This window comes from Macaca fascicularis, chromosome 5 (genome assembly GCF_037993035.2).
Source record: "Macaca fascicularis isolate 582-1 chromosome 5, T2T-MFA8v1.1".
NCBI lineage: Eukaryota > Metazoa > Chordata > Mammalia > Primates > Cercopithecidae > Macaca > Macaca fascicularis.
This window is the reverse complement of record NC_088379.1, coordinates 133223026-133238351: the sequence shown is the minus strand read 5'-3', so window position 1 is coordinate 133238351 and position 15326 is coordinate 133223026. Positions and strand designations below refer to the sequence as shown.

Here is a 15326-nt window from a genome sequence, read left to right as displayed (position 1 = left end):
ATATTCTTGGTAAGTAATAATGCTCCATAAATTTATCAGAAAGAGATAATCACTCCAAAAGGAAAACATAAGGGGTATTTTCAAGCAATCTACAAACAATATGGTTAATAAGCAATAAAAATTATCACTTATTAGTGACCTGATTAAAATGGTGACATTAATAATGAGATTTAGTGGCCAGGCGCAGTGGCTCACGCCTGTAATCCCAGCACTTTGGGAAGACAAGGTGAATCACCTGAGGTCAGGAGTTCGAGACCAGCCTAGCCAACATGGTGAAACCCCGTCTCTACTAAAAACACAAAATTAGCTGGGCATAGTGGTGCATTCCATGCAGCTACTCGGGAGGCTGAGGCAGGAGAATCGTTTGGATCTGGAAGGCAGAAGTTGCAGTGAGCCAAGATCGCGTCATTGCACTCCAGCCCGGGCAACAAGAGCAAAGCTCCGTCTCAAAAAAAAAAAGAGAGAGAGAGATTTAAATGACTTTTTGCTTATCAGTCTAAAGAGAAAGATTTATCATAATTGGTGTTGATAAGGATGTAGGGAAGCAGATGTCATTGATGAAAGCGTAAACTGTGCAGCTTTCCTAGAGGGTCTTAAATGGAGACATGTTTTTACTTAGAATTCCAACTTCTAGGAGTTCTTGACAGTAACTCTTTTATACACAAAGATTTATCTGTAAGGATACTATTCATTGTTGTTTGTTTTTCTTTTACTTTTATTTTGTTTTTTTTGAGATGAAGTCTCACTCTGTTGCCCAGGCTGGAGTGTAATAATGGTGTGGACTCGGTTCACTGCAACCTCTGCCTCTTGGGTTCCAGTGATTCTCCTGTCTCAGCCTCCCGAATAGCTGCTATTACAGACATGCGCCACCACGCCGGGCTAGTTTTTTGTATTTTTAGTAGAGATGGGGTTTCATCATGTTGGCCAGGCTGGTCTCACACTCCTGACCTCAAGTGATCCACCCGCCTCAGTCTCCCAAAGTGCTGGGATTACAGGCGTGAGCCACCATGCCCGGCCTATTAATTGTTGTTTGTAACAGCCAAAACCTAGCCACAGTCAAAGTTCAACAGTCAGCAGTTAGCTAAGTAAACTCTGGTATATTCACATGCTGGAATACTATGTAACTAGTAAAAGTCATGACATAGAAATATTAATGACATCACTGGCCAGGCACAGTGGCTCATGCCTGTAATTCAAGCACTTTAGGAGGCCGAGGAAGGTGGATCACCTGAGACCAGGAGTTCAAGATCAGCCTGGTCAACATGGTGAAACCCCATCTCTACAATAAAAAAAAAAAAAAGTAATGAGAAATATTAATGACATCAGAAAACGTTCAACTCCATTAAGTGAAAAAAGCAGGTTATAACATTATATATAGCCTGATACCAATTTTGGTTTTTCTTCTTTTTATAACAAGTACTTTATTTTCTTCTTTGTGCTTTTCTAAATTTCCCAACGTACATGTATTACTTTTATAATAAAAATATGATAAAACTACTAATTAAAACAAACCACAAAACTCTTGATTATTATATTTTCATTTATAATATACAAATTTTCCAATCAAATTTACACTTGTATATTCAGTTGAGTAGAAATATCTGGTTAAATACAGGTTTCAGATGTGTGTGTTCAACACAAAAAGGACACTGAGAAAAATTTATAGATCATTTCAAGAGACCATTTAAAGCTAATAAGCATGGTTTGGAAATTTCTCACTGAAAAGCTGGAACTACATATCCCATTTAAGAAAAGACTTGAAGATCTATTATTCTAACCCATTGCTTGTTTTGCAGTCTCTTTACAATATATCTAAATAAATTTATTTTCTGAATATTCAAATTTGAGTATTTCAGCAATTTAAAGCATCAAAATGACCCTCCAAACAGTAAATATTATAAAATTGCCAATTATTACTTATGAGAAATAACTTACTGAAAACCTATTTACAAATTAACAGCCCATCCATCCAAAGATTATACGCATTTCAATATTATAATTTATAAGAACAAGACATCCAATCTGCTCAAAAAGAAAATACAAATTAATCTAGCATAATGAAACCACTTGCTTTTGCCAGTACAACAAAATATCTGTAAATTAAGTAGTGCTCAATAAAAGTGGATGTAAGTTTATAATTGAAACTTCATTCACAAAAATTAATGGTCTTTTACCAGCAAAACTGAATATTACAGCTTTTCAACTATATTCTAAATAAAAATAATTCAAAATTCAAAAAATTCAGAATAAGTGCTTTATTTTTTTAATCTCACAAAAACTGAAACTATCATTTACATCAGTTGTAATAGCAACAAAAATTAGAAATCAATTTGCTATAACTCTTGAAAACATTTATAAAGACAAAACAAAATTAAACAAAAAATAAAAAGGTAAAACTAAGTATTCATTTTAAATTAAAGATAATCTGACTCCTTATGACCTACCCACTTGCAGATGTGTAAATAGCAGATGCATTCAAAACAGTGCAAGATTTAATTATTTCAGGACAATATTCCAACCAACCCCAATGTAGGTTTTAAATTACTTGTGCACGTTTATATAGAATCATAAAAATAAACCTCTAATATGTAATCCGCTTATGCCAATTCACAAAACTCCACACCAATACAACAACTGTGGAAATCATGAGATATGACTGGGGGGAGAAAAGCAAAACCTAGCATCAAAAGTGCATATACTCACTGTAACTATAATCTTGCTATATATTCCTACTTTTGTTTAAAAAAAAAGTTTTCTTTAAACTATATGTCTCAAAGAAATACTAAATGTATAATTTCATATTCTTTTTTGAATTTAAAAAGTATATACGTAATCCTCCTTTGTTTTTGGTAAGTTCAAATATGAATTGACAGTGGGGTAATTGGATTGTGGATTCTTTAGAAAGCTCTATAGAATAGAAGAATACAACATACTATATCTTCTTTAAGAAGTATGAGCTGAAATGTTAGGCATTCCTTGTATTGTTTTTTAAATATATTTAAGGAATGCTGTTTTTGTAAAACCATGGCTTTGAAAAAGAAATCTGAGATCAAAATACATTACTAGAGGATCTCTGTAAAAGGTCACCAAGACTATCCTTGTTTGTGAAATCAGGGAAAACATTTTTAGAATTTATCTTGTTAGAAAAAATGCTACCACTTTTCTTTCTTTTTCTTCTTTCTGATTATCACAATTAAACATCAGAAGATTTTCCCTAAATAAATACTGATGTAAACGTTGACTTCAAGGACAAAGAACTTCCGTAAGAGTCTATTTCTCAGGCATTTCACCATTTCTTGAGACCACAGGCCACAGGCAGCACTGTTTAATGTGAATTGTCACTGGACTCCGGTGAAGTATTCCTTCTGGGATCGTTTATTGGGACCTGAAGCTGACTGGTAGATGTAGGTTTAGCAGCATTTGGTGGCTTTGTAGAGGAATTAGGTGGAAGTCTATGACGATTACTCTCCTCACCAGAAGTAGATGAATGTCTTTTTCTTCCAAATTCCTCACTAATAGGGGGCTGCAAATGATAAAAGACAACACCGTTGACAATTTTACTGTTTTTCCTCCCTTCAGAACCTAAGGCTACACTTTTCCCCCAAAAAAAGTAAGTTAAATGGACACTTCAGTAGATTTTTTTTTTTTTGACGGAGTCTCGCTCTGTCGCCCAGGCTGGAGTGCAGTGGCGCGATCTCCGCTCACTGCAACCTCCGCCTCCCGGGTTCACACCGTGCACCCGCCTCACAGATTTTATTAGTATAACAAAAACTTAACAGCAACTTAAGATACTAAACTTAAATTTCCTTCCTAACTAAATCAGCCTACTAGTATTTGCTCATTCTTTTACTCAACATATGTTTGTGGTTTTGGTTTTTGTTTTGTTTTTTGAGACCTAGTCTCACTCTGTAGCCCGAGTGTTTTTTTGTTTGTTTGTTTTGTGTCTTTTTTTTTTTTTTTTTTTTTTTTTTTGAGACGGAGTCTCACTCTGTAGCCTAAGCTGATGTGCAGTGGCGTGATCTCAGCTCACTGCAACCTTCGCCTTTGGGGCTCAAGCGATTCTCCTGCCTCAGCCTCCCAGGTAGCTGGGACTAGAGGCGCTCGCCACCACACCCGGTTAATTTTTTTCTATTTTTAGTAGAGACGGGGTTTTACCATGTTGCCCTGGGTGATCTCAAACTCCTGAGCTCAGGTGATCCACCCGCCTCGGCCTCCCAAAGTGCTGGGATTACAGGCGTGAGCCACCATGCCCGGCCTCAACATGTGTTTATTAAGCTTCTCTCATGTTTTAGGCTTGAGCTATCTGATAGGGCACAAGTATAAGGCTGGGTTCCTTGCCTCCAAGAAAATGTTTCAGCGAGGCAATTTGCCTTCTTTATTCAATTTCGTCAGCTGTAAAAGATTTGTATCTCCAGTCTCTTTCTCAATCCTAAACTCCTATTCCAGGCTTGCTTAAGTGAAAATGTTTAACAGATAAATGAAGGCAGTAGAGGAATAAAAAAGATGCCAAGTTAAATTATCGTTAGCAAGTTTGAAGGTTTATCTAGAATTCCTATGATAAGGAGATGGGAGAGTATTATTGATGGTACCAAATTTAAACATCTTCAAACGTTTAAGTACCCAGTGAAAAGGGATCCTGCATTCAAAAAAAGTCAGTTTTTTAGGCCTTTCCAGTTACCAAGATTTGGGAGCCCAGAACTGGACACCAATGAAATAGTATTTTTATGTGGAGATAAATTAAGATACTAACCTCCTTATCCAATCCTCTGTTGTACTTAAAGGAGGAGGCCTGAATTCTTGGCTTATGTTCAGATGGGACAAGAGTCTCAAATATAGAGCAAGGATGTCTTTGTGATAGAACTGGTTAGACCACTCTAGAAAAATAGCTCTTAATTCAAGAGACAGGCACTTTTATTAACCCTATCCCTGGGTCATCAAGTCCATTTACACAAAACTGCAAGACAAATTACAACACAAAGCAGAGATGATGAACCTAGCCTTCCTTTGACTTCTTTTCTAAATTTAAAATTTTTCTTCTTCCTCTTTTTTTTTTTTTTAGACAGAGTCTCATTCTGTTGACTAGGTTGGAGTGCAGTGGCACAATCTCGGCTCACTGCAACCTCCGCCTCCCAGGTTCAAGCAATTCCTGTGCCTCAGCCTCCCGAGTAGCAGGGATTACACACGTGCACCATCACACCCAGTTAATTTTTGTATTTTTAGTAGAGACAGGGTTTTGCCATGTTGACCAGGCTGGTCTTGAACTACTGGCATCAGGTGATCCACCCGCCTCAGCCTCCCAAAGTGCTGGAATTACAGGTGTGAGTTACCATGCCCAGCCTTTCTCCTTAATTTTTTATTTATCTTCTTCCTCCTTTTCCTTTATCTTCTTAGATTCTTGACATTTTTTAATGCTTCTCTTTTCCTTTTGAAATCGAATTGATAAAGCCTATATAAGTTCAACCTTCAACCAAAGGTGATGAGAAGAACCCATGAGAGTGGACATCGTCATAAGATGGCAGCAAAAGGACCTTGTCTAGCTGACTCAACTAAAAGACACCACTCTTGTGCTTGCACACATGCACACAACATTCTCTCCTTAATTTTATTATGCAGGTACCCTAAATCCATATCAGCACATGTTACAGAAAGTATACGGATAAAAGATCATTAAAAAGTGAAAAGTTTTCACATTGCTAGTGACAAATTAGCATATCAGATAAAAATTAATACATCTAGAAAATGTTTAATTATAGAAGCATATGAAAATTAAATTGAATTAACAATTGCACTGTGGTTATGCAAGATGTTAACATTTGGGAAATCTGAGTGAACAGAGTATATGGGAATTCTCTGAACTATTTTTGTATCTATTTCAAAGTTTAATTTTGAAACTAAAAAGTTAAAAAATAAAAATTACAAAAGTAAAGCTTAAAAAGTCACTGAGAAGAGATTGAAATATATGGAGAATAAAAAGAATAGAGGAAACGACTTAAAACTTACATCAACACGGAAGTCTTCTAACCTCTTAAAACTACAGAGGTATTCCTGAAGTTTGGGGTCAATAGACTGTGTCGTAGATTGTGAATATTTCAAATAAGCCCAAAACTTTTCTAGTCCATACAGCTGACCTAATAACGAAGAAGAATATACATTATAAATTATATAAAATTTTAAAAATGATTCACATTAAATATAATCCTATCAGCAATAAACAATTTATCTTCCAATATATGCTTACTGTAGATCTTGAGAATAAGACATGTAATGAATTAAGCAATAATGGCAGCTAATATTTATTGAGCATTTGCTATGTAACAAGTATTAAGTGCTTTATTTTGCATCAAACTAATTTGACCCATATACAACCCAAAAGATGGATGTTCTCATATATGTTACAGATGAGAAAACTGAGGATAGCAAGGATAGGCAATTTACCCACCGTCACAAAGATTCTAAATAGTGGCAAGGGAATTTGGACCTAGCAATCTGGCCCAGAGCCTGCACTCTTAACCACTGTGCTATTTCTGCCTTTCCAAGCTTACCTGCCGATGTTGCATAGAATTTTCATGTAATGAAACATCAGTGAGTAGCCATGTTTGTCAAAGGGATAATGACAAAATATACCTCCATAAAAGAAAGACTTGAGAGTAGTTACTTTCCAACACCTCCCAGGAAGGGCCTTCTTACTACCTGGTGCCCCATCCTTCATCAAGAAACATAATAATAGCATGAAGATCTTAAATGGTTTGCCTTGAAGAAAAAAACTATGAATTCCCTCCCTATTTACTGACAGACTCAGGTTTACAATTTCCAATTAGAGTATAAATTTTCTGATGTTATTGTTACCAGATTCGTAGTCTTTTTTGGTTTCTTCTTGGAAATCCTGAAAAATTTCTTGCCTGAATTTTTTTTCCAGTCCATAACTATAAAACCTGAACAGACATTCTAACCCATACCTATAAAGAGAAAATAAAAGGTTTATAATAAAATACAATCTCTCTATAGTAGTAACATCAATATAAGCAAACATGGCACAAGTAATCCTAAATGAAAAATAACATCTTAGCATTCAGACTTTTAAATTTTTTTGAGACTGAGTCTCACTCTTACTGTCCAGGTTGGAGTACAATGGTGCGACCTCAGCTTACTGCAACCTCTGCCTCCCTGGTTCAAGCTATTCTCCTGCCTCAGCCTCCTGAGTAGCTGGGATTACAGGTGACCACCACCGTGCCCAGCTAATTTTTTGTATTTTTAGTAGAAAAGGGGTTTTACCATGTTGGCCAGGCTGGTCTGAAACTCCTGACCTCAGGTGATCCATCCGCCTCAGCCTCCCAAAGTGCTGGGATTACAGGTGTGAGTCACTGCGCCCAGCCAGTATGCAGATTTTTAACTGAACTGGTAATTAGTAATCCATAGCTGGCTTTGCTATTTTTGTTGACTCAGCCATAGCACATCATGAAGGTATACAGAGAACCTGCTGCATGAGAGGCAGCCCTTGGACAGTTCAGTATGACCTCTTTGGATGCACACAGTATCTCTCCCTGGTGTTTCTGAAGAACTGGCCAAAAGATTTAGTGATAAATTGGGGATGTGTCAGATTTTCCCCAAACCAAAATGTATAATGGTGTGTTTGTACACAGTATTAAATAAATACTCTTGAATGTAAGCTTTACTCTAGGAAGATAAAGACCATAGAGCTGTTCCCTAGATCCTAGGTGGTTGTCCCATTCAACTATAATGGTACAAACATAATTAAATGGTTAAGAGAGCCTCCCTGCTTTCATTATAAAGTACAATTAATAGTAGATACATTGCTAATAGAGCTAAAATCACTACAACCTTCAACCACAGGTGATGAGCAGAACCCATGGAAGTGAAACAATGCTGTAAGATGGCAACAAAAAGACCTTGTCTAGCTGACTCCACTAAAAGATACCACAATTAAAACACTCCTAAGTTAGAATCCTAAGTCTTTCTGGGTACCTCAGCAGAAAGGCTTCAACCTCTCCATTCTGCTAACATAATGTTAACAGGCTGTCAGTCACAGGAAGCAGGGTGTGTGATTGTGTGTCTCTTTTGTAACCAGCTTATTTACAAGACGAAGAGTGATGGTCTGGCAAGCCAACAAGAGAAATGCAGGACTGCCAACTACACACTTAAACACTAACCTGAGCCCTTGGCTCCCATAGCCTTAAGTGATGCTACTGGTTGAGCTTGCATGACTGAAGTCTAAGGAGATCAAAGACTAAAGGAGCCACAGTTCACAATGACAAACTTGCTTTGATGTTCCTCTTACGGGATCATACTATACCAACATCAGTTGTTCTCAGTCTTAGCTACATATTATGATCATCTGGGGAGCTTTTAAAAAATACTGATGCCCAGGCTCTGCTCCAAACCGATGGAATCAGGATCTTTAATTTTAAAAATTTTTGTGGGTACACAGTGGGTGCATATATGTATGGGGCACATGACATGTTTTGATACAGGCATGCAATGTGAGATAAGCCTGTCATGGGGAATGGAGTATCCACCCCCTCAAGTATTTATCCTTTGAGTTACAAACAATTCAATTACACTCTTTAAGCCACTTTATTTATTAATTTTTAAAATTTTATTTATTTATTTATTCTTTTGAGACAGAGTTTTGCTCTTGTTGCTCACGCTGGAGTGCAGTGGTGCAGTCTCGGCTCACTGCAACCTCCACCTCCTGGGTTCAAGCAATTCTCCTGCCTCAGCCTCCCGAGTAGCTGGGATTACAGGGGCCTGCCACAATGTCTAGCTAATTTTTGATTTTTAGTAGAAACAGGGTTTCACCATGTTGGCCAGGCTGGTCTTCAACTCCTGATGTCACGTGATCCACCCACCTCGGCCTCCCAAAGTGCTGGGATTACAAGCATGAGCCACCATGCCCGGCTTCTTTCAGCCATTTTAAAATGCACAATTAAGCTACCAGTGACTATAGTCACCCTATTATGCTATCAAAGAGTAGGTCTTATTCATTCTTTCCAATCATTTTTATTTTTTGTACCCAAAATCAGAATCTTTGAGGTGAAGCCTAGGTATCTCTCTTTATTTCTGGAGAAGTTTTTGGTTTTTATCAAGTAAATCATATTTCAGAGGAATACAGAAATTCTTAGATTATTGATAAAGGATTAATACTCAATACAACATTTATATTGAATAGGCAATATTTGGATTTTTACTCTTATTTCTTAGCAAACTATTCCAAAGACCAAAAGTATGACATTAATAACACAACCCAAACATGCAGCATAACTGCTGGAGTGAAGGACCGAGGCAAATGATTAGCGCTCTCAGTTGTCATTTACTCATTTACCACTTACTTCAAGACAGCTCAGAGGAGTGGAAGACCTAGAGGCTTAGAACCAGAAGGAACTCTATTTGAATCATGGGCTTGTAATTATATCACTGAAAATTGAGTCAATTAGATCCTATTTTTCAAAAATAGGTATTTGTAAACCTTCTAGACCAGAGCTAGCACATTGAAGACATGTAAGAAATGTTAGCTCTCCCCCTCCTTCCTGAAATCACATTATTACTACTTTCAACCAATGGACAGAATTAGTAACAATTCCCTAATAACAATAATCATCTGGCCAGCCACCGTGGCTCATGCCTGTAATCCTAGCACTTTGGGAGGCCGAGGTGGGTGGATCACTTGAGGTCAGGTGTTCAAGACCAGCCTGGCCAATATGGTAAAACCCCATTTCTACTGAAAATACAAACATTAGCCTGGTGGGGTGGTGGGCACCTGTGATCCCAGCTACTTGGGAGGCTGAGTCAGAAGAATCGCCTGAACCCAGGAGGCAGAGGTTGCAGTGAGGCCGGGCGCGGTGGCTCAAGCCTGTAATCCCAGCACTTTGGGAGGCCGAGACGGGCGGATCACGAGTTCAGGAGATCGAGACCATCCTGGCTAACACGGTGAAACCCCGTCTCTACTAAGAAATACAAAAAAATAGCCGGGCGAGGTGGCGGGCGCCTGTAGTCCCAGCTACTCGGGAGGCTGAGGCCGGAGAATGGCGTGAACCCGGGAGGCGGAGCTTGCAGTGAGCTGAGATCCGGCCACTGCACTCCAGCCTGGGCTACAGAGCGAGACTCCGTCTCAAAAAAAAAAAAAAAAAAAAAAGAGGTTGCAGTGAGCCGAGGTGGTGACGCTGCACTCCAGCCTAGGCAACAGTGCGACTTTGTCTCAAAAAAAGAAAAGGAAAGGAAAGGAAAGGAAAGGAAAGAAAAGAAGGAAAGAAAGAAAGAAAAAAGAAAAGAAAGGAAAAGAGAGAGAGAGGGAGGGAGGGAGACAGGAGAGAAAGAAAGAGAGAAAGAGAAAGAAAGAAAGGAAAGGAGAGGAGAGGAGAGGAGGAAGGGAAAGAGGGAGGGAGGGAATCATCTATCAAGCACTTACTATACATAAGTTAATGTGTTAAGCCCTTTAAATGCCTAGTGTAACCTTCACAATAACCCTGTGAGAGAGTATGTATCATAATTTAACCTTTTTTTTTTGTTGAGACAGGGTCTTGCTCTGTCACCCAGACTCAAGTGCAGTAGCGCAACCTCCGCTCACTGCAATCTCCTCCTCCCAGGCTCAAGCAGTTCTCATGTTTCAGCCTCCCAAGTAGCTATAAGCGCAGGCCACCACGCCAATCTAATTTTTCTATTTTTAGAAGAGATGAGGTTTTGCCATGTTGGCCAGGCTAGTCTCAAACTCCTGGCCTCAGTGATCTGCCTGCCTCGGCCTCCCAAAGTGCAAGGATTACAGGTGTGAGCCACCATGCCTGGCTTAACCTACTTTTTATAAAGAACATAAAGCCTGGTGGGATTACAATCTGTCACCTGTAAATTAATGGCTGGGACTCAAACATAGTCCTGATTTCAAGGACTTCAGGTGCTTAACCACTACTTCCTAAGAAGTAGCTAATACAGTCGAGTGGTAAATACTGCAGAAACAGAACCAAAGGTAGGAAACTATGTTACAAAGGTATTAGAAACATACGCAGAGTTATGTGTATAGAAACACAGAAGAAGAACTCCCAACCTAGACTTGGGTGGAAATGGAATCAGAGAAGTTATTAGAAAGTCTTAAGGAACAAACAGAAATTGCATAAATAGCAAAATATGCTGAGATCAATTAAAACAATGGCTTTCAAACTTTTCTGACTAGGTCCAATACTATAAAAAATATTTTACCTTATAACTAAATCAACATGTACATCTCTATATGTGTGTACATAAAAATATGTATGTTTTACAAAACAGTTCTTAAATTTGTATGTATGTGGGTATGAATTAAATTTGTATGTATGAATTACTATGCTCAGTGCAGTCTGGTATTTTCTACTGCATTTTTTAAAGCACGTTAGAACCACTAGATTGATTTTATGATTGACGAATAGGTAGCAAACCACAGTTTGAAAAAGAACAATGAGATCAGGAATGGCAAATTTTGCCTTTTATGTCAACTCTGGTAAACTGGCAGTAGCTATTTAAAGTCATAAGGAAGAGTATAAATCTGAAAAGTGTGGTAAGAAAGAACATAAAACATAACAGGGATTGATTAGAGATATCAGTAATAGAGGAAAAAGAGCTAAACATGCCATGGATCTGCTGTTCCTGATATAGATAACAGATAAAAATTAAACGGGCTTTGTTTTTACATAAGTCAATACAAAGAAATTTTTGTGTTTTTAATCAGAAAAATTTATTTGTAGCACCTTGCATTCTTCTCAAAGATCACAATATCTGATAAACAATATATTCTTATTTGAGATTTATAAGAGGAATCCATTTTCAGAACTTAAAGAAGGGTAAATTTAGGTAAATATGATTGAATGAAAAATCATCTTTTTCCCTTCTCTCCATGTCTTGTTCCTTTCTCCTTTTGCCCATGAATAAATAGCCTTCTTGAGTCCACGCCATGTTCCTTCTTACCCTCTTGGTCTGCCCTCACTCAGCCCTACAGGCACTCTCAAGACTTTCCGTGAACATTTCTGAAGAAAGCAAGGTCTAAGCTGGGATAAAAAGAATAGGATTTAGAAAAGCACAGTGAGGATGAAGAGAAGTAGAAGCAAAGTTAAGAACATGCACAGATGTCCAGAGGCTAGAGAGCTTGGTTCATTTGAAGAATATGTATCAGTACCACTGTTGCCCAGAGTACTAGAGGACTAGTGGGGAAAAAATTAGACAAGGTGAGTCAAGGGACGTATTGTGAGAGGCCTTGCTTTTTTTTTTCTTAAAGAATCTTAAGAACTGGGTTGGCTCTAAGAATATATCAATTGGGGTATGTATCTGTACATGCAAGGGAAGTCTGTAATGGTGGCAGCATGGGAGAGAAAAGTTTTGTAATTTCATTCAGCCCTTGTGCCAGCCTCTAAGATGGTTCCTAATGATCCCATCTCTTGGTATTAACAACCTTGTGTAGTACTCTCCCATACTGTGCCAGGCCTGGTCTGTATCGACAATACAACATGGCAGAAATAATGGTATGCCACTTCCATAAAATACTGAGGCTTCCATTTTGGAAGCTCTACTCACTCAGGGTAAAACCATATTGTAAAATGCCCTAGGGAAGGTCAATGTGGCAAGGAACTGAAGCCTCCTGCCAACAGCCATGTGAATGAACTTGAAAAAGAACCTCCAGCCCAGGCCAAGTCTTCAGACACTGCAGCTGCCTTCAACATCTTGGCTGCAAGCTCATGAGAAACCATGAGCCAGAACCACCCAGCTAAGCGGTTCCTGGAGTCTCAACTCTTTGAAGCTGTGAACTAGCAAATGTTTATTGTTTTAACCTATGGAGTTTTGGGGTAATTTGCAATGCAGAAATAGAAAACTAATACAGCCCTCCCTCTAGTTATATTGTGCTACTTTCATAGTTCAAAATCAGGTTACTTCAGTACTAGTTTTTAAAATTATTTTCTAAAAACTCCCTCTATTGGATCTACCTGGGGAAAGAAAAAAAGAAAAAGAAAAAATTAAAACTCCCTCAGAGTGTAAAAGAAAATATCTGACCTGTAATTTTCTTTTGCATCTTCCCAAGCAAGTTGTCTAAATTCCTCATACATTTTTTTATTGAAGTGATCTCTGAGGAAAAAGGACCAGAAACGAAAGAGGGTATTCATTTCTTGGGACTGACCAATTCCCAAGCGTTTTCTCTCTGAAAAAGTTAAAAAATATATTATTTTATTAAACATACTTTTTAAAGACAAGAGAGCAGATGTTATATATAAAATGAAGAAAGCTCAACAGTATAATCCTCAAAGTGTATTTAGCTTTCTTCTAAATAGAGCGGGGATCTCCCATCCCCCAGCCACAGACTGGTACCCTATTGTGAACTGCACAAGTGAGGGATCTAGATTGGCCACTCCTTAAGAGGATCTAATACCTGATGATCTGAGGTGGAACAGTTTTATCTAAAACCATCCCCCACGGAAAGATTGTCTTCCATGAAACAGGTTGCTGATGCCAAAAGGATTGAGGACTGCTGAAATAGCTGACAAATGTTAAATCAATTTTCTGACTCACTGCTTAAATTATAAATATCTGCCAATAGCAACAAGAAGAGTATATTAAATTTTTTTTTCTTTTTTTGAGACGGAGTCTCACTCTGTCACCCAGGCTAGAGTGCAATGGCACGATTTCGGTTCACTGCAACCTCTGCCTCCCAGGTCTCAGCAATTCTCCTGCCTCAACCTCCTGAGTAGCTGGGATTACAGTCGCCTGCCATCACACCTGGCTAACTTTTGTATTTTTAGTAGAGAAGGAGTTTCACTATGTTGGCCAGGCCGGTCTCAAACTCCTGACCTCAAGTGATCTCCCTGCCTTGGTCTCCCAAAGTGCTGAGATTACAGGCATGAACTACCATGCTCGGCCGAGTTTGTTAATTTTTATTTCCTAATGTGTCTAAGTTATAAAGTACATAAATTAAGAATATATATAAACACATTTACTGAAAGTAAAACTATTTATAGTCTAACAATAAAAGAATATCTTAACTTGATATTAAAGGACAACATATTAAATTTTTTAAAATTATATTTTAATTTTAAATATCTTAAATAGATAGATAAAGGACAAGCATCTTACCACTTAGGCATCTTCGACGATATTTGTGGTACACTTGTTGGGTAAAGCCATTTTCCTTCAAAAGTTCATGAGAAGGATGCTGGAACTTTGGGAATGAATGAGGAGTACATCCATAACTTCCTGCTAGTGGTGCGCCTTCTGAAGGTGAAGCATTTGAAGTGCTGTTTGAGGAAGTGGAAAAAAGCCTTCAAAATGAAAAATCAAGAACCAAGTATATGAACCAATTTGTACTATTTTTTTCATTATTGGGGGTCTAAGCAGTGGAAAAGACAGTAGTCTCTAAAACTCTCCTAAATTAATGACATAGAGATCTGCATATAGTGCTATTTATGTTCAATACAGTTTATGTAAATTCAGAAGCTGATAAAAAGCATAGTCATAAACTCTCAAGTTAACACAGTAAGTAGAAGCAGGTAACTGAATAGCTCATTCCTCCTCCAAATCATTATTAATTTAGTTTAGTTTATTATTATTATTATGGTACTGTAGAAATTTTCAACTTATCTTGAATAATTTAGATTAATGATGTAAATTGAATACATGGAGATTAGGGATAAAATCTGGCACAAAGATGGGCAATAATTTCATTATGTCGAAGACATACCTGCAATTTCCTTTTTTCTCTAAAGGCATCAAAAGTAAGACAGAACCTGCAATTCTCTAAATCAATTCCACTTTTGATCTATCTCCTAAATCTGTCTTTTCCTTCTCATCTGCACTCAAATTCAAATTTAGACCTAAATTAAAATTTAGACCTTCCTCTTCTTTCACTTGAATTATCCAGTCTGTTTTTCCAAGTGTCCCTTCTCTATCCTGCCACCAAAGTTATCTTCCTAAAACATTTATCTAAATCATTGGTTCTCAAAGTGGTCTGCAGCATCATAAATCAAAATTTCATTCCTTTTTGTGGCTAAATATTTATATTCCATTGTATGTATTTATCTAGTTATTTGTTGTTGGATACTTGTTTATCCAGTCTTTTGTTGAGATTCCCACTTTTTGGCTATCATGAATAATGCTGCTACAAACATGGACATCCAATATGTGTTTTCAATACTTTTGACATATAACTAAGAGTGGTATAGCTGGGTCATATGGTAATTCTATGTTTTAACATTTTGAGAAAATGCTAAACTGTTTTCTACAGCAGCTGAGGCATTTTATATTCCCACCAGCAATGCATGTGGGTTCTAATTTCTCCACATCCTCACAAACATTTATTTTCAGGT

At 37.7% G+C, this 15326-nt stretch overlaps 1 protein-coding gene across 18 annotated transcripts in view; it reads right to left on the bottom strand.

Moving 5' to 3' along the window:
- Window positions 1-1501: 1501 nt before the first annotated feature.
- LARP1B (La ribonucleoprotein 1B) overlaps window positions 1502-15326 on the bottom strand; it is a 154641-nt gene continuing 140816 nt past the window's right edge. For 10 of the 18 annotated variants that reach the window (XM_015450821.4, XM_045392866.2, XM_005555898.4 and 7 more), the window contains 5 exons: window positions 14098-14282; window positions 13024-13168; window positions 6847-6956; window positions 6001-6128; window positions 1502-3523 (listed from right to left, as the gene is read on the bottom strand). In XM_015450821.4, the coding sequence (XP_015306307.1) occupies window positions 3326-3523; window positions 6001-6128; window positions 6847-6956; window positions 13024-13168; window positions 14098-14282 (766 nt within the window). In that variant the 3' untranslated portion in view covers window positions 1502-3325. The remainder of the gene's footprint in view (window positions 3524-6000; window positions 6129-6846; window positions 6957-13023; window positions 13169-14097; window positions 14283-15326) is intronic. The other 8 variants (XR_012435089.1, XM_065545460.2, XM_005555899.4 and 5 more) reach the window with 3 other exon arrangements.